Raw genomic sequence first — 26,370 nt, 5'->3', positions numbered from 1 at the left:
AGAAACAAAAAAATGATGGGGTTGATCGGTTGATATCATAGGTTGGCACGAAATCGAGGAAAAATAATTGACCGGCGCCAAAGCCCCAAGCTTCAAATTTTGATGTTCAATTTTTTAAAAGTGAATGATTTAACCATAGTTTGAACCTTGGCGAAATCCAAGGAAGATGTTAATAAATTCTTTCCTAATTCATTTGTTTTTAGAAAAATATTAACTAACTGAACTTGGTATTTGAAAAATTACATTTACCATGCGCAAGGTCAGTAATCATAAGGACTGTAATAACATGTTAATTGTATAAACAAAGATCGTAGTAAACATTGCATTGAAATACAAATTTACAATTTAACACATCGCACAAAAACAAATTTGGCATTCAATATAGTTCTCTATTTTCCATAATATTTATTCTAATAACAGTATGCATGCATACCATGTACAAAAATATGCACCAGCAGCTTAGTTTCGATATACTCCTCGTTTGCGTTACATCAACAAAGAGTCGTCTGACATCATAGTAAGCAGTGAATATTTCACCTTGATTCTTACCATCCCTCCCTCTACACATAGCTTTGCGCCGGTGACAACCCAATACCCAGGTAGATCTTCCGGGCCTCTCACCATTTCTTTTGTGTCGACAAAATGTGACATTTTGGGTGCTCGTGCAGGTGAAGGCGGGCCTCCTGGATAAATGGCCGAATTTAAATCCACCTTTGTTGGCTTCTCAGGTGGCTTTAGAGTAGTACTAAATGGTGTGCTCATCAGCATTGAGATCAATCCTGATTTCTTGGACGAACTAGTGGGTCCATCCCATTCTGATCTACGGATTTTAGCCGATGCCACCATTGAGAATTCAAGCCTTAGGAAAAGAACTTTTTTCATGCCGATACTCTTGACCTCAAACCAGGCCTTTGTCACGATTGAGGCCGAGTCATCTATGAGTGCTCCATGATGCTCAGCTGGAGCTGTGCATATGTGTGAGAAGATGCTCCATTTGACAGGTTCGTAGTATGCTCGGTGCATGGAGTCATCGACTGGTTTATAGCTATGATCATGTGAAAGGTGTAGAGACTGAGGAAGAGATGATAAATGCTGCAGATGGATAGCAAGGTAATCGCTCCTCCTTCCTTCCAAATACAAGCGAATTCCAGTCACTGGCCGATTGACAGTATCAACCTGCATATGTTTTTAGTGAGGAAAAGTTGGATGGAAATATGAACAGCTAGTCAAATAAAAAAAATCGGAAATGAGCATATTCACCTTTACAGTATTCACATATAGCCTAGGACCCAATAATGTAAATTGAAGAGACGGGGACGATTTTCTCCTGCGCCGAGGTCCGAGAGGAAGATCATTGTACACTGGAGCCCATTGCCTAGGCAACTGGTATTCAAGAAATTGAGTAAGTTCCTCTAATGGTGGTTTATCTGCACAAAAATAAGCTCATCAGATGCCAACTTTTGAAAGAGAAACTCTCGGAGTAAAAACGTATCATATATTGGTGAGAGAATACTCACAACGTAGATATAGATTAATCGCGTGACTTAAAAATCCACTGCCTGGAATACCACTTAAAAGAGATGCGATAGGCACAAAGGACATCGCTATGACATCAGGAGATTGTGATACGGTTGAGAGCCACTCGCTGTGACTTTGGCCACGATCTAAACCTCCCCTTCTGATATTAACACTCAACAGATCCTGCGTCGATTAAAAAAATTGGATAATTCATAGCAAGAAAGAAAATTTTGATGTAAGAATAAGGAGCTGATACAGGACTTACATCATTTTTTGAATGAGAAACAACAGGCGGTCTCAATGTATTTGGAAATGGTAGCTGAAGATCCCAGATCCCAGATTGTTCAAACTGTGACATAGATATTTTAAAGGAGAATAAATCAGTAACAAGTGGAATCATTGTTTTTCAAGTCTCATATTTCTTTATATAAGCCTAAACCACCAGCACAATTTGTAGACAAGAGAGAGATCCTGTCACGAATATTCCAGAATGTTCTCAAGGATCCCATTTAACACGTATCTTATACTCAACATAGAATTTGATCTTTTTTAACCATGCCTTGAGTCTTTTTATGGAAAAATATTTAGAAACAGAGAAAATATATTTTTAAATACCATATGCATTATTGTATTCTACCAGTACTATTTGTTCGTGAAATTGATTCAAACTTCTGTAAGGCCATCGAAAACAGGACCGAACTGTGGTAATGAAGTGTTGATTCTGATCTTGCTATTACCTTTGGCTTTCCTAATGAAATATCACTGTTCTGCGTTGTGTTTATACTTTCATCTTCAGAAAATCTTTCATCGGCTAACTGCTTCAACAATGTTTGCACTTCAGTTGTTTGAAGGTTTGAATTTTGAAGCTGCTTGATATGAATTACGTCTTTACCGCCCATTTTAACCCCAACAATAACATGAGTCCCATATTTATCAATAAACCTGCCAAATCATATGGTCCATACAAAGCTATTACACATTTAAATCAAGTTGTTTAAATGCTTTAAGAGAATAAACAGTTACTAGTATACAAAAACACATAATTTTCAGTGTTCATCAAATCCCTTAACAGCCTTATATCCATCCATGTTTACATAGAATTCACTGTGTGAAACTTGACAGACATCTGTCACTGTAATAGGATGCAACCAAGAAATTTTTGTAGTTTATATTAAGAAAATTTGTCACATACTGTAAACCGACCTGAAGATCACAGGCAGACTGGATTAATTTACCCAGAAAGGGATTTTCTTTATCAGGATTTTACCACATAAAATGGAATGAGCTTCGAGCTACGGAACTTACTCAGTAAGAGCAGCAGGATCCCATGTAGAGGGCACTTCCTTTTTCACTTGATCAGAGAGTATTATATGAGTTTTCGCGAACTCAACTGTGTAAAGGCTAATCAGCCAACCATCAAAAGCGAGAATTTTTGAAGTTGATGCGTCCTTCTGCCAGCACCCCTTAAACCCAAACATTGCGTTGAACATACCCGAAGGTATTTTACCAGATAAAGATAATTCCTGGTTAAATTGCTCTGACATCTGAAAAGATATGTTCAAAATAGATCAAGGTCCTGAAACTTGTGGATTAAAGTTGTGAAGGTCTATCAAATTATATGCTTATAGGAAGCCCCCAACGAGAGCTAAACATGTCCACCCTATTAGCGTAAGAAGTGCAGATGAAATAGATGGTTTTTGTTAATAAATTCAACTGTGTGTTAAAATCCTACTTCTGATTCATGTATCAAGAACAAAGCAATCTCTCAGCTGGATCAACTGCTAGCCAATTTGTACTGTTAATGAAATAGTTCTACTCAGATGCTGAGAAACACTTTCCTGATGACCAAATACTGAACAATGACTAATATATCTAAAAAAAGTCAGCTCTAAAAAAGTAAATAGTCAAAAAAACGGTGCATCACATGGATTAGATTAATTGAAAATGGAATCAATCAGCATTTTGTTGAACCACTTGAATTTCACGCAGAGTTGGCCAGAGTTGACTTTCATCTCAGAAACTGCAAATCAACTCTCTGTATGAATAAAGAACTATAGACCTTAGATTTTGACTCGTGAAAGTTTATGAACGAATGGATTTTGTGAAGCTCTTAAACAAGCTAAGAAAACAAAGGGCGAACATGAATTATGCAATAGTTTTCAATCTTTGTTCATTACTCATGAGTTGTCTATCTTGGCATGATAAATCGACACATCTTGATTTCCCACCACAACGAGCAAAATCTAAGGACAATTCATGGTCGACCCCTGCATTCACTTCTTAACTGCTAACGATATTGTATATTCTTCTGCCCCAAAATTCAAGTATTATTAAAACATAATGCCATCAAATTACAATTTTCAAACTCATACAACATTTCACCAAGTGATGTAAATAAAACCAGGGAAAAAAATCTACGAGGATATTATATCAGCCAACCTGATTGAAGGACAGTGCGTCGGAGTGAAACCTGGTGCGCTCGCCTTTGTCGCACTTGATGGAAGCAGGGACGTTCGGAACGACGATGTTTCCGGGCACTTCCAAGTCCTTCCTCCGGGCCCGGTCCATCTCGATCAGACCCGAAGATGATGGACCGGGTTTACACGCCGATAACCGAATATCCGAAGTGAGATCGTAGCCGAACCCAATGACCGAGACTGCCTTCTCCGCCGCCGTCTGAGGGTCCATCCTAATACCGGTGTTGAAATTATACGCCATGGAGTCGTCCCGATATCAAGATCATTCAGATTCTTGGTGGGTTTTTTCCAAGGGAAAATATCGTTCACGCAGAGTGCATTATCCAATGCCGAGATTAATATTAAAAAAAAAAACTAGGAGCCAAGCACCGTTGAGTAGTCAACAAGTAAATGGCTTGCTTTGCTTGCTCATCAAAGGGACGAACCACGAAGGGTGATTTTGCCAATTCAACAAAGCCAGGGTTACAATGATAAATAATCGCGATATACCAGTTTATGAAGTGACATTTACATATTTATATCTATATTTAATTTAATTTATATTATAAAAATTGAGATTGTTAGAAAAACTATCTGACGAAGAAGAGATCAAAATTTCTTCTCATTTTATCCTCTTTTTTAACATCAAAAAACTTTTTTTTTTCCTAGCATAATATTATTACATTTTTATTGAAATTAAGTTTAATAATAGATTTTTGTTATACACAATAATATATACGAACACACTAATTATAATATTCATATCAAATTATAAATGTACAATATTAATTCTATAAATTGATTAAACAATATTTCAAATATCTAATATTATGTCATACGCAACGTGTGTGTCTCGGTCGCTAGTTATATATAAAAGTTGGGCCTAATAGAGACAAAAATGGACACCAAATTTTTCTTTCAATTTTGCCTTATGTGATATCAATTTTACGCTTTTGTTTTTAATTTTTTTATTTCAACAAACATTTTTTTTTCTTTTTTTAATTTCAACCATTCAAATAGCACTTTAGTTTTTCGATAATTTGTCAAATTTCACTTTAGTCACTCGGTAATAATAAAAAAGAATGTACACATACGTACCGCATGTGCAGAATAACTATTTTATAGAAAAATTGTATATTTAATAGGTTAGTGTCACCTCATCGATACTCACATAAATATATACGATAAGTGAACCAATACCAGCAATACTGAAGCGTCCACTACTCGTTTTTCTTTAAAATGTACTAGGAATGTTATTTTTTTCCTAATCCCTCTATTCGGCCGAATCCATACACATATACATAAATATATTTTAAAATACTTTTGCACCATTTAAAAATAAATCAACCAAATATTATTTGAAAATCCAAAAGAATGTAATTCAAAACATAAATCGTAAAACACCAATCAACCTAAACTAACAATATTTCGAAAATAACCTTAACTCTAACATCCTCTTAAAAACCCCTCCAAAGAATCATAAGAAATAAAATCTTTAAAGTAACTTAAATCATTAGCATAAGTCATAAACATAAGTGCAGAAAACTAGCGACAGTCCTCGGGTTGTGTGCACCTTTAGTCCAGCTAGTTCAACCATCAAGGCCTCCATCATATTCATGATCACCTGCATCGATCACACCTAGTAAGTCTAATGACTCAGCAACCCTTAACCATGATAACAAGTAATACATATATATCCACATGCAACATATGCAAATTACTTTTACTTAAAATAACTTTTCATGAACATGCACAGCTTAAACATTTTTTTCTTTCGTCATATACATTTCCCTTTTTCATCATATATGTATATATTTTACTCTTAATGAATTCGGATTATTAATTGTGACTTTCGTATCAGTGGAAGGTCGATTAATCCATCTACATGTAACCACAGTACTGGGTGAAGGAGACATCAGCGACACTCTCACCCGTCAACTGAGTCTTGGCCTTACATATCATCGTATCATCATAATCATCATATCATCGTATTAGTCACAATCACTTCACCTCTTTCAACTTTTCATATTTCAATCACTTATAAAAATTTAAGCATATATAAATCATTTTTCTTTTAAACCAATCATGCAACATGTCTTTTAGCATTAATGTTTCATCATATAATTTCATAAACATATTAACATTATTTACAGCATTCAGGGCACTGTCAGAACGTCTAACAATTTTTAGGCGTAAAATGATCGTTTTATCCCTAGTTGCATAAATTTCCATAATTATCTCTAGACTTCGTAACGACGTCCCAAATCATTCCAAACTTAACTTATTACCTTAAACACTCCCTTAAATATTCAGGCTTTTGATAATTTATTCGATTCGTTTTTAAATTTAGACGTACATCCCAGTTTTGACTCGTAACTTAACCAAATTTGAACCAAAGCTTATTGAACCTAACTAAACCATATTCAACCCAAATCACGCCAATTGAGACCCTCGATTGCGCCTAGATAAGCTACTGAAATTTTTTGCCCCTCATAATTCGAACCCTAGCTTCCCTAACCATGAGACATTCGACCCTAGCCCTTGTCCACCACGACCAGACCCTAGACCACCCTCCTAGGACCCTGACCGTGCCCACAGCAAGCCACTGGACCAAGCCTAAGGCCCCAAACGAGCCCAGCCTTTAAGGCCGTGCCTAGGAGCCATGTGCGATGTCCAGCTTGCGTACAACCCATAACCTTCGCACCAGCCACTGTGCAGCCATCTTAGGATAATATCTTCTTATTTGGTCAAATTAAAAATCATGTTACATTTCTTCATATATTTTTTTAAATCCATGGTCAATGTTGAGTTATTATATGGATAAATTGTGAAAAAAATATCCAAACCAAACTAAAATTTAAATTTAATACACAGACTAAAAAACTTTGGTTCCACTACCTAAAAAGAGTTTAAAAAGACAAAATACCCTTATTTGTACTTATATGTGAAAAATTCAAATGGTTGATTTTTTTGGGCCGAAAATGGTATCAGAGCCGAGGTAAAATTATTCCAAACATATGAATTTATTATTATGAAGTAATTAAATGTTTGAGGAGGAAAATTTTCTCAAATTACATGAATCCGAACCCAGGTTCGAGATTATTTATTTACATGATTTATTCCAAAACTCTGGAATATTTGAAACAGGAAGATCTAACAAAGGTTAGATATCAAGAAGGAACTTATCAGAGTCCTAAGGTAAACTTATGATTCAAAATAACAGGTTCTTAGAAATAGTACCGGATTCCTTTAAACTCTCGGAGATCTTAGAGAAATTCAAAAGATGGTACAAAATTATGGTAATATGTTGTATTATGTACCACAAAATGTGGAGAAAATCCTTGAAAATCAGGAAGAAATTCTTGGAATATTAAAGGATATTCGAACAAGAATTCAAATCCTAGAACAACAACCAAGTTCTAGTAAGAGAACTTCAGAAGGAAGGTTACCACCATCATTTGGTACTGAACCCTTGTTACATCAACAAGGGAAGGCCAAAGTAGTGTCAAAACCTTTGACCGAAGAAGAAAAAATGATCAATCTAACTAAATCTGTCTCAGAAAAAAATTAATCTGATGACAACTTTAGAAAGGATTTGTCTCTAGGATCTACAAGAACTTGCAGAATCATTTGCAAATCTCAAGGTCGTAGATATGAAGATAAACACAACGGGAGGTGAACAACCTTATATAACCTGGTCATCTTCTCAGGAAACACCAAGGGAAAGTGTGGGATCTTGGAATATAAATATGAGAGAATCTCAAACCGATTTCCATACTGGTGGAGAATCACACCCAGCGGGAACAAAGACAAGGAGAAATCAAATTCTATTGCACCAAACACTCTATGGAAAAACTGTTTTAGAACATATACATCATTATGGGGTTATGGTTAACCTTGATGTACTAGATTTAGAAAACAGAGAAGATCTCATAGATGACTGGACATCTGCTATGAGAATTGCTGCATGAACACTTGATCTCAATAGATAAGGATTCATTAAACTTTTAGAAATGATTCTTATGGGATCAGTTAAAATTGCTTGTGACATGACTTCATTAGAAACTAAAGATTCGGTCCTAGCTGGAGAATCTCTTAGTGAGATAGCTGGAAAAATGGCTACCATATTTAAAGCTCAGTTTATAGGAGTAGACTATTTTAACAATCAAGATACAGAGAAGAGGAAGAAATATACTCAAGCTCTGTATAGCTTTGAATTACATTATATATGTTTAGTTGATGAATATATTATGTTATTCACTAAATATAGATGGAATTCAGGGGTCGAAGAAATATAGCTATGCATAGCTATGCTTATAAGGGAATATGTCACTGACAATCCAAATACGTTGGCACGAAGAGCTTCTTTTCTCAAAGAAAAATTGGCAGAATGATGCCATATTGCAACATTACAAAAGAATTACAAACGTTTAAGGGGTATCAATAAAAGAACTCCTTTTTGTTGTAAAGAAAATGATCTTTCAACAATTATTAGAAGTAAACCACAAAGGCAGAAAAGGAAGAAGTTTAGATCTTATCCTTACGCCAGAAGTGGAAGAAGTTCTTGGAAACCAAGAACAATATGGTCTAGACAGAAAGCCATATCTTACAAATCTGGACAAAGAAGTGGACCAACAAGAAGTAGGATATCATCTCAAGCATTGAGTACATCTCGAAGCACAGGGAGAACACCTACAAAGAAAATTTTTAGAAGATCTCACACTCGAGCTAATGAAAGTTTTAAGGATTGTAATTGCTAGACTTGTGGAGCAAGAGGTCATATTTCGACCAACTGTCCAGAAAATGAAAAAAGAGGAATAAAATGCTTCTATCCAACCCCGGATATTGAAGAAGCAGTTTATTACAAGGATCTTATTCAAGTGTATCAGTTTGAGGATTTCGCCTCAGATGAAAGTATATATGAAGAAGAAGAAGTTTTAAGTCAAGAAGAATTTGATGGAACTGAATCGGAATATGACTGAAAACGAGGTTTTTCGACACGAGACACATGAAGATTTGTCTGGTTTCTTTAGCCATACAACAATATCTCATAACATGGTTCAAAGAATCATGAGAGAAAATCCTAGTTTACAGAGATATCAAGGATTCTCTGCAGGACAGGTAGAAAAGTTCTTAGGAAGTCTTGGCCTAAGAAACAGAAAGCATCATCTAATTTATAAAGTTTCTAGAAGGGAAATGTCAATTCCTATGGAACTTACAGGAAATAGAATGGAGATGCAGCTAATTCTTTCTGAAGAAATTAAGGATGAATTACAAAAACTCAATATGGGAGTAGCACGGACCATGTCCTGGATTCATATTGGAGCAATCCAAATTATGATAAAAGCTAATTTCAAAGAAGGAATGATTCACCATTGATATTACTATATGCGATAAAAGATTGGGGAACCTTCAAGATTCAGTACTGGGAACTATCTCAGGAAATCTCTGCACAGGAAATATTATAGGAGAAACTTATCCGAGAATTGCCTACAACTTAGCAGAACAAGATTTCAGTCGAGCCTTGACATTACATCAGAATTTCAAGGAAAAAATACTGATGAAAGAAGGTAATAGGCCATATTCTATTACCTATCAAATCTCATATACTCTACCTAATACACATAATTCAGAATTGTTTATTAGAAATGAGTTTATTGTAATACCTGAGATATTTGGGAAAGTTGCTCAGACAATCTATCCAGAAAGAGTTGAGTTTCCTTTAATACAGGAAACATATATCCAAATACAAGACATACTGATTCTACAAAGGAATCAAAGTCTTAGATTGGAATCAAGAAGACTATCTTTTCAAGGGGATATAATTACAAGTTATAAGTGGGGAAAAACACCTTTCCAAGAAACCCAACAAGAGCCAAAAAGCTTTTCCACAATAGGAAAGCTTAGATATCCAGAAGGGTGGAAGGAAGTAGAAATAGTATTTGATATTACAAAACCAAGGAATCAATTCCATTGTAATACCATATACTATTTAGAAAAACCTATGATAGGAACTTACTAAGGAGTGATCAATATCAGATAATTGGAAGTTCATATCAAATGAATTCTAGGGAAAGAATCAGATCGATTGGTTCTTGGACTAGAGTTTCTCAAGGAACATAAAACATGGAAAAGTCTAGAGTATGAAATAGAGTTTATGACATACTGTTGTAACTTTTCAAGTTCGCAATCTTTATTTTGATGATAACAAAACTTGTTAATTATGTTACTAATGAGCTACCTAAGTGTGCAGCATCTAGGATCACTCACGAGATGTTTTACATCGCAAAACTAAAGACCCAACTGATCGCACAAAATGAATCAGTCTAACTGGTTACGTCAATTGAGCAGTCCAGCTGATTGTCCAGTTGATAGGTGATTCAGCAGGAAAACCTCAGAAGCCTGGCCAGCCGAAAGAGTGTTCAACTGATGAAGAAACCCAGCTGATCAGTCCAACTGAACGAGTGTGAAATCAGTTCAACTGACGAGTCAACTGATTTCACCAGCCCAACTGAAATATCAGTTCAACTGACCAGTTCGAAGCATCAGTTAGAATCTTTCAATTATGGATGAAGACAAACTCTTTCAAGTGGAACCCAGCTGTACGAAAAGGTACAAAGCCATTATCCAGTTAAAGGACAATAATGGACGTTGCATCAGTGCATTAAAGACAAAACGTTTCAGAAGGGCTGTCGAAAATTCGAGACATAAAGTCCAATAAACGAATTCAAGATGCAACGGATACAATAAATGAATCTCACTGTACGATCAGTTCTCCCACCTATATAAAGAGAAAATCAGTGAAGACTCAAATATATACAACTCAAGAGAGAAAAGAAAAGGGCACGCTTCAAAGTCATATCAGCTTAAAAGAAGCATTCAGCCCAGTCGAGGGAACTCTTTACAAATATATCAGCTTAGATTAGAAGCGTATTTCCCTCAGTGTGTGAGAACATCCTTGTTCAGTTCTCACACACAAACACTCTCAACCACTCAAATACAGTCTTGCACAAAGACGTTAAACTTGTGTATGTAGTCTTTCTCATATAGACATTAAAGAAGTGTTGACTAGAAGGTGCTACCTTCAGTCTAAGTCAAGGAATTCAGTTTAGGCAGTGGGTAAGTCCTAGCTGAGTGGGTTTGTACAAGTGTTTGTATAAATCAAAGTCTTCTAATGGATCCTACCCGAGGGGGTAGAAGGAGTGACATAGGAGCAGTTGAAGTCTCCGAACATCCATAAACATATTTTGTGTATTTAACTGTCTAACTATTGTTTTCAAACTGTTTGGATCAGTTAGAGTATCCATCAGTTCAGTTGTCACCATAACTGAACTGATGTATGCAAAAACTAATCTGTCCCTTTTCGGTTATTCAGTTTACATAATATAAAATTTTTTCTAATATAACAGTCTTCTTCACGAAGGATAACTTCGAGTTTCTTCCGCTTGGTTTTTAACCAAACTCGATTTAATTCATCGGTGTTAATATTTTTAGAACACGAGCTATTGCAGTTCATTGGAGAATATTTTGTTTGAAGCATCCCAAAGATGCCCAGCAAACGATCCTTCACATACGGTAACATGTGGAAAATCCAATGACCACAAGCCCATTCTCGATATACATTCCTGTAGAAATGTTGTACGAACAATACAAGGCAGAATATTTTGCTGCTTATATTGATTCAGGTGCTGGAATCTATACAGCCAAACGAGGAGTTTTTCCAAATAATTTGGAAGAAGAATTACCAAAGATTTCTAGAAAAGATTTTTTCAGAAGAATCTTAATCTTATGTAAGGGGATTAAGATGATTGAATTGTAATTGACGGTGCTGGACAAACACATTGGTATAAGGTGAAAACACCACCGATTTATTTTCATGATACATGAGCTGATATTTTGTTAGAAAATAATTTCCTACAAATTTTTAAGTAATATACTCAAGAAAATGAGACTAGAAGATTAGTGTTTACAACACCTTGTAATCACAAAATCATAGTTCAGAGACTAAGAGAGGCATTTTACAGCAAATTGCCAATACAATTTCGCAGCAAGCGTGGTGATGAAGGAAAACTTCTAAACCCAAAAATAAAGGATTTTAGACGGTTTGGAGAAACAATGCTCCAACTAAGAGCAGATAAAGAGCTCCAACCAGATGACATAGAATATCTTAAGATAGCTCCACATAAGAATGAGCAAGAGTTTGAATCTAAGGTATCTTTAGAAGATGTCAAGAAAAGGATTAAAGAAAATTACAATGAAAATCCCTTGGCATGGTGGCGTATAAATCAACTCAAAGCTTGTCTTAAAATTAAGGAAGGTAAAGAGTATGAATTTGTCTGTTGCAAGCCTATCTCAATGAACATAATTGATCAAAGGGATATGCAAATTATAATTAAGGAACATTTGGACCTTGGTTTGATCAAAGCAGAAATTTCACCGTACAGCAGCCTAGGATTCCTGGTAAAAAATCATGGTGAAATAAAAAGAAATAAACGCAAACTGGTTATTAATTATCAGGAGATTAATAAAATACTGGAGTTTGATGGGTATTTCATATCTAGTAGAGAACATCTAATTAGTTGCATACGCAATGCAAAGATATTCTCTAAGTTTGATTGTAAGTCTGGTTTTTATCAGATTCGAATGCAGGAAGAAAGCAAGAAATTCACAGCTTTCTCCACACCACAAGGACACTATATTTGTGAGGTATTACCAATGAGATTTGCTAATTCACTACAGATATTTCAGAGGAAAATGGATAATATATTTAAAGACTAATTCAAATTTATGTTTGTCTATATTGACGATATATTGATCGCATATAAAAATATGAAAGAACATATTAAGCATCTAGAGATTTTCTCTGATGTTTGTAAAAAGGAAGGACTGGTTCTATCAGAAAAGAAAGTAATCATTGCCACAAGAAAGATTGAATTTCTAGTAATAGAAATCGATAAGTCTGGAATAATTTGCAAGATCATATAGTAGAAAAAGTGCAAAATTTTCCAAATGCACTAAAATAAAAGAAACAACTTCAAAGCTTTTTGGGAGTTGTCTATTTTGATGGGATGTTTATTAAAAACCTAGTAAAACACATGAAGGTGTTCAGTTCATTACTAAAGAAAGATTCAAAATTTATATGGATAAAAGAACACACACATGGACTTAGTCAACTAAATGAGATTTGTAAGAATCTTCCGAAAATGACTATTCCCTGAGATGAAGATGATATGATATTATATACAGATACCAGTTATCATTGGTGGGCAGCAGTCTTAACAAAGCTCACTTCAGAAGGAGAACAGCTATGAAGATACTGCAGTGGACTATTCTCAGATGCAGAAGCCATAAGATGGCATGTCAACGAAAAGGAATTCTATGCAGTAAAAAAAGGCTTTTGAAAAATGACCATTATTCTTACTCACAAAGAAATTCACTTTAAAAGTTGATAATACACAGTGAAAGCTTTATTAAAGAATAGAATAAAATCTAAACCTGAGAAAGCTAGATTATTAAGATGGCAAGAATTATGTCAGAATTATATTTTTGATATTGTGATTATAAAATCTCATGAAAATATTCTTGCAGAATTTTTAATAAGAGATGGACAGCGGTGATATCGATGCCATCATGAAAATGCAGAGGCATTTGAGGGAACACCTTGAAATGCTTCAAACCGAGTTCAACAAGCTGGCCTTAAACGCAGAAGTTGCGGGAAGGCTACAACAAGACGATAAGAGAGTTGTCTATGATCGAATTATAGGATGCTTACAGGCTTATACTCAGTTATGGTCTGTAATACAAAGGTCTATCCTCCAAGACATTGAGAAGCTACTGGTTTCCCAAATGGAAAATTTTCGAGTATATGACTCTATACCTGGAGTAAGGGATTCAAATACCCTTAGCACAAGTGTTAAGTCGGGATCATCTCCAGATGAGTCGGATGAAACAAAAATTGAGACTCCAAGTCCTCAAGTCAACCCTTCACCTCGGGGATTTAAGAGAGAAAGATCAACCTTAGACCTAATACTGACAAGGGTAAATCTAAGGTTGGTACTAATGAAGTTACAATTTCTCCATTTCAGGTGTATCAACAAAACTAGGAGAAATTAAAAACAAGAGTAGGCATTAACCCCGCCGCTATCAGGGTTGATGTTTCAGGAAAATATCCTAGGGTATGAATGAAACCAAATTCATATCCAAAGGAGGTCAAAGCTTGGTATGAATTCGGGGCTCTTGCCTCAGTTTATATCACATCGCCCAACTTCCCAGAAATTTCAGGATTAGAGAAATAGATCTAGGAAGCTGTTCATGAAACTTGGGCAAATAATGATTATTTGTCCAAAGGAGATATTATGGAGCTATACTTCTTCAGTACAGCCCCAGAACCAGCAGGAAAAAGCTCACACGAAGCCTTTCATTTTTCCAAGATAAGGAGGCCAGATACAAATATTCAGAAATTTATGAAAGATCCTCCGTCAGAAGAAACACCCCTCGTTACTTCAATAACTAAAGATGACATTTCCACCAGAAGAGCATGGGGTCTATGGGTCTGTCTTATTGAGATGGACAAAGTCAAGTTTCCCTTTAAATTTTATCATAATTCGGTAAACCGATCATTCATTTTAAATACTATGACAGGAAAAACCACAAGTTTTGCAGAAGATCTATTCGAAAAGAAAAGAAATCTTCTGTGGAATAACAAGCTGCCGGGGAGTAAAGAAACTCGTCGAAAATTCTGCAATATGGCTCATGTGGGAAGATGGTCAGAGTAGATCTGCCCAGAATGCCCAAACCAAAAAGAGCCAGAATTTAGCAAGGGCTTCAGACCTCGATCAGATATGAAGAATCTTGCAGAGACATGACCAAGTGGTGAAGGACCACAACCACGTTTTCCTCAGGGACATCAAAATTTTAAGATTCCTCGACAAAATAAGTGGACATGTGACCCTAATCACTTTTCTTGGAGATAACAAAAGTTAAAGATTCCCCGACAAAAGATAATGGACATGTTACTAACCTACTAAATGAACAAGAGAACTTGGACCCCATTGCACCTATAAATAAAGAGTAAATGAGAACTAGTAAAATACACAAGAACAAAGTCGAAACCTGAAGAAGATGCATTATAAATATTTGAAGGTTTTTAAAAGACGCGTCAAGAAAATAAAGAAAACAGCTGAAGAATTTCAAAGCCTACCATACAAGGCTAAAAGAAGTAGGGAATGAGATATCAGCTGATATAATTCAGACACATATCAACTGGTTATGCCAGGAGATAAGATCAGAAGAACGAGCTGTTTCTAGATTAATAATCTAGGAAGAAGACAATTCAAGTGGAGGGACCACTCAACCACTTACTCGACCCACTCAAGAAATAGTGCCAACCACAACTGGAAGGCATTAAAAAAATTTATGCCAAGAATTGAAGTCCGGAATTCAAATCTGCAAAGGGCTTCAATAAATAAGAAGGCAGAAGGAAGATGAATGTATCGCTCAACCTCTTCGTTTTTCTTCAAAATATTTGTAATATTTTCTCTGTCAAATTTATGTGTGGTGTAAGTTCAGCTACTATTGATAGCTAAACAAGTTTCTCCTCCTCTATAGGAGGTTACTATGTAATAATAATTTTTATGTTTGAATAAAATAACCAAGACTTTTGCTCCTCTCATGTATTAGTTTCAGATTGAACTAATTTACTATACACCCTGAGGTAGGAAACGAAACAGGGTTGTGCTAAATGCTGTTGAAGGAATCTGCGTCAAAAACCATCTGTTGCGACTGCGCGGTTAGGCTGTGAGGAGCAGTCTGTAAAACCCGTGGATATAATCCGACGGCACGTGGGTCAAAGAGTTAAACTGTTCAATTTATTATACGGAAGCATGATGAGTCATTTATAAAAAAAATAAAAAAATCGATCATTTGAGTATGTTATATAAGCTGGAAACCTTGCGTAGCTGCATGTCTTGAGGCTATATGTCTTAAAGAACATGCTCGATAAGTATAACAATGACACGTACCAAATTTGAAGGAATAAATTATTCTTAGAATTTTCAAAAAATGGGGTAGTTAAAACTAAGTTTTGAAGTGATGAGTTGTAAAAAAAAAGTTGAAAAGGGAATTGAGTATTTTTAAATAAGTTGTCCTTATTATATCGTATATATTATCATATATTTGTTTTATATTGAAAAGACACTCGTCATATTGTGTCACTTGCTGTTATATTTATTTAATGTTTAATTGAGAGACCGATAATTAATATCAATTAATCTAGTTAAACCTTAAAATAATATCCATGTATTTGATTTTTTATAATTATAATCTTAGGCGTTATATTTTTTTTTTATGATAAATGTAATCATTAATTAATTTTATTATATTTAATTAATTTTTGGGTGAATAAAACTATTATCATAGATATATATGAATTTGTATGGTCTATCTCGACTCGTATTATTATATAGGTACCGTTTGATTCGTTATATTATTTATCAACATTTTTATCCAATAAAATCTAATGCACCATAGTATTTATTCATCTACCAATCATTTATATCGCATCAATCAAATTATCAATCAAATCATTAAATTTAAATTAAAATACTAACCTTAATAATAATATTATAAATATTTTATTAATATTTTCAAAAAGACAAAACGATAATATCATGTTATCTTAAATTTAATCAAAATTAATCAATCAAATCAAATATTATATTAACTATTATTTTTATATGTTTTATTATTAAAAAAATATTACTTACAGACCAAACGATAATATATGTATCGTCCAGTCGACCGTGGAGAGAGAATTCAGAAGAAGGAAAAACGTAATTGACGATGCGTTGTGTCAACAATTTCATTTTCGCGTGGGGTTTTGAAACGTTGACCTTGACTGGTGAGGTGTGTTTGTCTCGTATGTGAATGGACGCGGCATCAAATGTGGCAGATAGACCATCAAATGTGGCAGATAGATCCCGTTGATTTAAATTTATTCAGATAAGTAAAGAAAATCATGGGAAAAGGAGAAGATCGTGGGAGAAAATGGGAGAAGATCGTGGGTCATGTGGGGAGTGGAAGAACCGCATCGCACAGTGAAGAAAAGGAAGGAATCGGCCAACATAGAAAAAACACAACAGACATTGCAAAAACTCCAGGCAACTCCCTGCAGAATTCTCATAGATTTAGTCAAGCTATTTCGTGCTTTTTCCGGTCATATTTTAGTATCCTCATACATATTTTAACACTATTTTGTTATATTTTTCATGTTTTTATAATTTCCTACTGATTTGTTGATACATATCATGTTGGGAGTTTATTTCATCAAGTTCTATTGTTTTTTCTTTCGTTTTGGTGATGTATTTGTTTAGGAGACTATAACGAACGGTCAAATTTAGTGTCCATAATCGTCGTGATCCCCAGAAGTTAGATTTTCATTGTTTTTATACAAATTGGTGTATCTTTGTATCTGACACGTCCGCAAATCGAATATTGTGCAAACAATTTTATATTTATGGGGTGATTTTTTTATTTTATTTTTGGGACAGTATTTATGGGATGATTTACATTAGTGTGTAAACGTTAAAAAGCCAAAAGAAAATTATCTTTTTTTCTCAAAGGAAAGTGCCCTGATTGACGGCATCATCTTATAGGGATGTTCACATGCTATACTAAAAACTAAGATAAATTCAAGCACACACATCAGAGTTTCGATTTGGATTGAGAGCCCATCCCACATTGGGCCATAGAAAACTTGGAAAACGTCCAATTGATATTGGGCCAATTATTTAACAGTTTAGCCCACATAATTTGTCATTACTCTCACCAAGCCAATCATTTTTTGAGTCAAACCCCGACGATCTCGACCTCATTGAAGAAATTTATTATTTTTTACGACAAAAATATTAATTTTTTTGTAAATATTGATCAGATTCACAGTCTCACGGATATAATATGTGACACATGAAACTTAATCTTTATAAATATATTATTATTTAAAAAAGTCCCACAAACAACATCGGTATTGCCACCATATGCTCAATCAAGAAATAAAAGTTTTTTTTAAAACAATAAAGTCCGAAGTTGGAAAATCACGTCTAAAAATCGATAATTATTAAATTTTTTTCTTTAAAATAACGTAGTCCTAGCTCCTACAGCTAAAAATTGTGGAGTAGGTCTCTTGTGAGACGGTCTCACGAATCTTTATCCGTGAGACGAGTCAACCTTACCTATATTCACAATAAAATGTAATATTTTTAACATAAAAATTAATATTTTTTTCAAATAAGAAATCCGTCTCACAAAATACGACTCGTGAGACCGTCTCACACAAGTTTTGTCATCATTGTGACTTGATTTTGTTAAATCATAAATAATTCGAACTTATATATATATATATATATATATAATCTCGAGTCTTAGTCAAACTTCAAATATTCAGAAAAACATCAGCAAGAATCTGAAAATATTGTTTAATAGATTTAAAGTCAGGTTTGAACTGAAATCACGTGACTTGAATAATCGTAGAAGATGAATCCCCCTTGAAAATTATACGGCGGTCAGACACTTCCAAAATATATATTTTGACTGCTTTTCTCCATTAGGAATTACGACACCACAAATCTATAAATATCGTTAATAACATTAACCTTAATTTAAAATAATACGTCACGACGCAATTTCGTTAATCAATTTTTTTCCACATCTTTTTGATGTAATTGTCTCTAAATATAAATCAGCCAACGATATCATTTTTACTTTATTCAAATTTGTTGGGCCAATGTTTTGGTTTGTTTCTGAATTTTCCGGAAATTTGCTTTGAGAAAATTTTGGATAAACAAATATTGTGGATTTAGTTCAGTAATTTCAAAAGGTTAAAGGATTAAAGAAAATCGATTATCAAAATATAAAAATAATGAACAAATATATAAGGTAAAAACTTGACGGTCTCACCGGTCGTATTTTGTGAGACATGTCTCTTATTTGGGTCATCCATGAAAAAGTATTACTTTTTATGCTAAGAGTATTACTTTTTATTGTAAATATCAGTAGGGTTGACCCGTCTCACTGATAAAGATTCGTGAGACTGTCTTACAAAAGAAGTACTCAATATATAATTGTTTTGGTTCGCCACAAGAAAAAACTTCATCGGTCGCTAAAATAAAATAGAGACGGTGTAGTTACCATTGTATAAAAAGTCATTGTTTTACTTTTAGTGACGGTATTATGGAACCGTCACAAAACACAACGATTGTTTACATAAACCTTTGCTCGTTCGAGCGATAGTGTTCTTCAATAAAACCGTAGCGAAGATCATAGTGGTTCGTTGTTTTGTAATGCACTGCAAACCGGTCATTTATGTATACGTCATTATATATGTAATGTCCAATATTTGACAACAATCCATGTTGTATCAATAAGTGTGTTTATATCATCACTCACACGAGCCATGAGAAACTTCTCAGAGAATCACCCATACCATAAGTGTCTTAAGTCAAGTATGCTTAACTTTTGAGTTTTTAAGTAACGAGATCCCAAAACAAAGAAGCACCTTGATGGTATGACTAATACATGTCAAATCTTTTGAGTCTTCCTCAACTGCACAATCCCAAACATAAACTGTTTTGAAATCTCTCTAATTCCGGTGTGTGAAATCGGTTCATTCATGTTTCATTCCCCTAGAAGTCAGCAAGGAGCCGTTCAATATCCATGCAACCTCATGGCACCGACGATCAGCCCCCTCCCTCTTCGGCCCCCGACGTCACAATATAATTATAATATATTAACATATATCAATGATATTATGCCAATTTAACCCATGAAAATATAAAAAATAGAGAGCAATTAAGAGGACGAATGAGTGAACAGACACTGTCACAATTCATCCATCTTTATTCGTATTTTACATTAAATAAATACAATTTCAAATTTATTTACACAATTTAAATGATTATTATTTAAAATAAATAATAACATTATTTTTAAATATACTTATGACATAAAATTATTTTATGTTATTTTATGAGTGTCATTTATTTAAAATTATAATTTTATTATAAATTTGAAATGATGGAGCATAACATATAAAAATAAATCACACTTGCATGATTTTCTTTTTAAAAAAACATAAAATTAAATGTAGGTCTTGTAAAATACTAATTCAAGGATTGTTTTTGTATTGTGACCAAATATATTCAACTAAGTCGACACGAAATTGGTTATGCATATGATTTTCACGTATTTGGGGACTACCACAGGCTGGGGGTGATAATAGGGATGGGTGGTTAATTACATTGGTTTGAACACCAACACACATGGTTTTGAACACCAATGTGGATGCTCTGAGTAGAACAAATTTTCAATGATCTCTATATTATTTTGAATTTTTAGAAATTCATATATTATATATATTTGCAGGGCTGAGAAAAAATATCGAATATTCCGGTATACCACACTTATATCCGATATACCACATTTATAGGATCGCAAAATACTATACTTATTGAATTTAAAGGTATATTGTAAATTTCGGTCTGGTATCGAACTTTTCTATATTAGTATCGACATGACATTAAAAAATTTCAATATTTTGGTATATACACCAAAATACCGTAAAAAATCATATATTTTAAAAATTATAATATAATATCAATTTTGGTATCAGTATGACATTCAAAAAATTTATGTACCTCGGCATAAAATTCAAAAAATTCGGTATTTCCATGTGAATACCATCATTTTTTTAATTTCGGTATAGATGGTATTACACCAATACCGTACCAAAATTTAGCTATAACAATTTTTTTTGTAAGAACGGTATGAAATTTACCATACAATATCAGTATTCATTTTTCAATACCGAAATTTTTCGATATGATATATGATATTATTTGAAAAATTGATATATCGTATCGAAGCAAGCTTATGTATTTTTATATAAAGAGAGTGTGACATTCATGGTCACAAAATATATTGATAGGATCAGTTAATAGATAGAAAAGTGTTTAGAAGGGGGGATTGAATAAACACTCACGATTTTATAATCTTCTTCGAATGAAGTATCAGTTTTGTGATAAACTGAAACTTAGGAATCTTGTTAGTCGATGACAATCAGTTTAACTAGGTATAGTTGCGGAAATAAACTGACTGAAAGATATAATAAATGACTGAAATAATAATGCAAGGATTTATGGATGTTCGGAGATTTGAATAACTCCTACGTCACCCTTTCTATCACAAGGATAGGATATGCACTAAAAGATTTTGATCAATACAAAATTTGTACAGACCCACTTCAGTTTGGATTTAACACTGCCAAGACTGAAACTCTTAGTTAACAACAATTTTCATAGTTCTTCAACTGGATTTTAGCACGACTGATATAAGTAATACAGAGGTTTGTGCTAATAAGCTCGAATGGTAGCCTCAAATGCTACGAATATTTCTAATGAGTGTGAGCTTTTTGAATCTCAAGTGAGAGTAAAAAATTTAGCAGAATAACAGCAAGCTTAAGAGAATGGATGAATCGTATATTTCAGCTCTGTATCTCATCTGCTCTTCTTGCTTATTTATAGGCTTTCTTCCAACGGTAATAATAAATACAATTTGAATCTTTTGTATCCGTTGATTGCCACGTCAACATTCTTATGATATTCATACACTGTATTCTCTGAAATGCGGCGTCCCACTACGAGTTACAGTCTGCTTTGTACTATTGTCGGTTGAATGTCTTTTTCAACTGATGACGTGCTCAGCTGAATGATCATCTGATAAGTAACCACACAACTGAGTATATTAATTGATCAGTATACAACTGATCAGTCAGTTGACAAAGTAGATTCAGTTCGGCTGATAACTTCAGTTTATCAATTCGTGTGTTCGTGATCAGTTAGTTTAACAGATTGATCTGATAACTTCAGTTTATCAATTCGTATGTTCATGATCAGTTAGTTTAACAGATTGATCTCTAATTTTGTCAAACCTCAGAAATTAAGTTTCCAACAATTTCTCCTTTTTTGGTGATTGACAAAACTTTGTAAAGTATGAACTGATCAACTGATCTCGAAATAGTCTTTAATTTCATTGTCGATAAAATAACTTTTCCAATATACAGATTCGTACAAAGAATGAAATAAGTATCTGATCTTATGTACAGATTCGTACAAAGAATAAAGAATACAAAATCTTCAACCATTCAACTGAAGTCAGTTGATCTTCATACATTCTTTTTCTTTCCTATGTCTTCTTCTGTTTCTGTTTCTTTAGTAATTTCCCTTTTTTGTCAAGCAAATCCACTTTTCTTGTTAGTATGCGGATGTCTGCTGCAATATTTGATACTGCATTTATCATAATGTCATGCAGCAGGTCAATTCTTTTAGTGACCTTTTCTTCAAGAAAGTCAAATCGCCTGCCGACTAGGGATAGAGTCTGGAAGTGCGATTTAGTTGACAATCTGTCTTTCTTGATTTCTTCAGTTTGAGTATAAAGAGCAGATACACTCTTGTTAAGATGATTCAGTCTGTCTGTTGTGAATTCATAATTTGAATCAAGCTTCAAGGTATGTGCAAGCTGAGTAGATTTTATTGTAGAGATAGCATTCATCATACTGACTAGGTTCGACTGAACGGTTTGGAGTTCTTCAAACAACGCATCAGTGTCTGAAATTCTAGGAGACATGGCTCCAGAAGTTTCTGGGATCTGTTCCCTTTGTTCTTGATTAAATACCACCATCGCACTGTCAGTTGGTTCTGTTATAAGCACAACTATATCTGAAATATTTTCAGTAAAATGGTCCTGGGGAGGAGATGAAACAGATGGAAGAGCAGAGGTAGAAGAAGGTTCTTCAGTTTGTTTGTCAACTGCTGCTTCAGTTGGATCAACAACTGATTCTTCAGCTGGTTTAACAATTGGTTCTGTCTGTACAGTTGGGCTCAAAATTGTCTGTTCAGTCACAAATTCTGACAGAAGTGGCTGTTCTAGTTGATCAAAATTGGGCTCCTCAGCTGGTCCTTCAGTTGTAAGCCCATCTTCAACTGACCTTGAATTGTCCAGCTCAATATCTGAGGTGACTTATTTGATGACCTCATCTAGGTTTGCTAGAGACAATTCAACTTCGGTATATGGCGGTGGATCAACAATTGAAGATTGATGAATTGAAGATGAGGATGGTGGAGAAGCTGATGAGGAAGGTTCAGTTGCCTTTGGAGAAACTGCAACAGCTGAGTCTTTGGGTGGCTCTTGAACTGATTTTCCAGCTGGCTCTTCATCAGATGATAAGTCTTGTTCAGTCGCTGGAATGATTAGTTCTTGACCCATTTCCCAATCCTTGATTGGCATATGCAAGCAGATAAGATCCGAGTCCAGTTGATTGTATACTGCTGAGTCATTGACAGCAGTCGGACTTGAAGGATCAAAATTTTGACGCAACTCAACAACAATCCGCTGAAGCTTCTTGGCTCTCAGCTGATCAAACAAATATGTTTTGCGTTCTAGACCCTGAATAACTGTTGAAGCTTTGACTACTCTCAGAACAGTAGCCTCTAGTTGAATAAACTTCTTCAGTTTAGTCTTCGACTGAAGCTGTTTAGCAAAAACTTTAGTTCTGAATTTGACCCACTCATTGTAGGTCTTGAGTTTCTCTGCTGCAAAATCATTGATCTTTTGCCAGATGAGATCAATATGCGTCTGAACCGCATTGGTTGGTCTGGGTTGTTCTTGCATCTTCCCTTTCCCTTTGGGATCAGTTAGAATGTGAGGAATGCTCAACCCTTATGTTGTTGCATCAATTTGTTCTCTGATTACTATTCCCTTTGGTCTGGGAGGAGGTAAGGAAGTGTAACCAGTGATAGTGATTGGTGGAGCCTTAACTCCAGCAAGCTTCTTTTTGTCACTAGATTCGGTGACTTTCTTCTTCGGCAGGATGGCAGAGAGAGGCAACTGATCCTCAGTTGAGGGTTTAGTTGGAATGGCCTTTAGTGGGACAGCCTCAATGGGGTGTACAGCTCCTGACTGCATCAGTCGATTAGTTGGGATGTTTCCAACTGGAGCAGCAGGCTTGGTTTATAAGGTTCGAGGCTTTTTCACAACTTTGGGAGATGGAGTTATCTCAGAATCAGTTTTGCTGACAATCATTTTGCGCTTGATTGTCTTCTTTTGAGCCTACTTTCTTGCTTTCTTGACTGATTTGGGAGCTTCTTCCATCCCAATTTCCTTTTTCACCTTAATGAACTGCTTAGGTGACAAGTTTAATTTAGCCCTTGGTGGCTATACATTCTTATCATTGAACACTTTGAACTTGGATGATTTCTAAGCAGTATCACCCACTAGCCCCTTCATTTTCAGTAGAAAACTGATTTGCACGGCATATCCCCGTGACTGCTTCGTTGAATGAAGCATATTTCTTAGAATGGTGAAAATAATATTTTTCCACTTTACCTTTTTCTTGGCCATGATCACCGTCATGACTTGAAATTTTTCAAGAGTAAGAGCAGCAAATGAACCAGCCTTAGCTAGTATCCTCTTTGCTGAAAAATCTGCCAATAGTTGAATTTCTGGCTTGAGCTCTTTCTTTGGATCGGAAACTTTGATTTTCCGACCATCAGCTGACAGAAGAGACTGCATTTCTTCAATATCAGAGGTTTTTATCTAAGAGAAATGGATTAGCCCATCAGTAGGCAGTTGAAATAGTTCACCAAAGGATTCTTCAGAAATGGTCAGCAACTGACCATTGATAGTAGCAGTGACGTTTCCATCAATAGTAACGTAAACAGTTGAGTAGAAATCATGAAGCTCTTTTGGATAAAGCTCCTGAGAAGATTGTCCCATAAATATCTTTAATCCGGCTGCTTCTAGTTTCAGAAAGACGTTCTTGACATCGGCATCATTTTCAGAAAGACGTTCTTGACATCGGCTGCCATAGCATTTAGAATATGTGTGGGAATTTGATTTGCCATTGCTGAGAGTAGGAAAATCTAAAATTTTGCAAGATAAAAACTCTGAATGTGAATTTGCTATGAGGAGTAAAGTTCGCGTAAAAAAGAACTGAATTTAAGCGGGGAAAGGTACATATGTAAGTGACTGTACAAATTCTGGACACGTGTCAGTCCACGAAAATTTGAAAAATAGTGTGTACGTGTGCTACAAACGTGTGTATAATTTTAAATGGTTCAAGTAGGTCCACGTTTTAAAACACTGTTCATCATTTAATGCGAAAACTGACAGTCACGTCACTTGATTTGGAATAAAACACGATTAATTAGTTAACTTATATGAGAAGATTAGCTAAATTATCAACTGAACGATCAGTTGTGAAACTGATTCATTTCAGATGAAAATTTACTAACCACTATCTTCTCAGTTAACCTCTTAAAATCGATATTCCCACTTAATAAATGCATGTTTTAAATTATGAAAGTTTAAACGGAAAAAATAATGACGTAATAAGATAAATCTTATGCTTCAGAAGATGAAACGTCGAATGTACTAATTACGTCTCTTCAGTTGCTTTGAACCTATGTTATAAATAGAAGTAACATGGTTAGTCTTAACACATTAGCAACTAAATATTTCAAGAAACAAAATGGCAGGTAAAAGCAGCTCAAAGGTTCCAGATATGGCTGACGAGTTTATAGATGCAGCACTGGAGACTAGAAAGCTTGCTATGGAAGATGAAGTTTTCCACAAAGTTCTCCGATTTTGGCAGAAGCTTCAAGATCTTCAGCTCCTCCAGCAGGAAGGAGCAGTTGCTACCCCCGAACGGGTGGCACAAATGAAGAAATATCGGCGACATTTGCGCGTTGCTGATGAGGTGGACATCTTCACAGACGAAGGTGTCTACCTGCTGATGCTGAAGAAGGAGAAGTGGACTCTGAAGCGCATTGCCATTTCAGAGATTTCCTGAAGAGTACCACAGGGGTTTTAACCGATTGGTTGACCTCGTGGCTGTCTGTTGTTAAGAAGGAAATCAAAAATGTACGCTCTAATTATAATAAATGAAATATTTGATTTTATCGTTGCCTTTTACTTTTGAGCATACAAACTAGGTGTTAAATGAATGTCATTCAACTGAGAATAATTCAACTGAAATGATAATAACCGGCAAATAACTGACTGAGCGATTAACATATGATAACATACTCAGTTACGAAATGAAACTATTAAAAGCCATGATATATAATCAAGTTAAATCAGTTAAACCAAGTATATTGCGAAAGTCAGAAAAATTAGTCTCGGGTAGTGGTTTGGTGAAGAAGTCAGCTATTTGTTGTTCAGTTGAAACATACTCCAGTCTGATGGCTTTCTTCAAGGCATGATCTCTGATGAAGTGATGCCTGACATCTCTGTGCTTGGTCCTTGAGTGAAGAACTGGATTGTAAGTGATAGAAATCGTGCTAGTATT

General features: G+C 34.8%; 1 protein-coding gene across 1 annotated transcript; it reads right to left on the bottom strand.

Moving 5' to 3' along the window:
* Positions 1-293: 293 nt before the first annotated feature.
* Positions 294-4,440, bottom strand: LOC142533506 (MACPF domain-containing protein NSL1). The gene is made up of 7 exons (XM_075640314.1): positions 3,958-4,440; positions 2,824-3,062; positions 2,256-2,460; positions 1,784-1,867; positions 1,518-1,701; positions 1,261-1,427; positions 294-1,176 (listed from the first exon to the last, which is right to left on the bottom strand). Exons 1-7 carry the CDS (start codon positions 4,234-4,236, stop codon positions 487-489), a joined length of 1,848 nt encoding a protein of 615 aa, XP_075496429.1. The 5' UTR covers positions 4,237-4,440; the 3' UTR covers positions 294-486.
* Between the last annotated feature and the right edge of the window lie 21,930 nt (positions 4,441-26,370).

Source organism: Primulina tabacum, chromosome 2 (genome assembly GCF_025594145.1).
Source record: "Primulina tabacum isolate GXHZ01 chromosome 2, ASM2559414v2, whole genome shotgun sequence".
NCBI lineage: Eukaryota > Viridiplantae > Streptophyta > Magnoliopsida > Lamiales > Gesneriaceae > Primulina > Primulina tabacum.
Note: the sequence above shows the minus strand (reverse complement) of the source record. Positions and strands in the feature narration are given on the sequence as shown.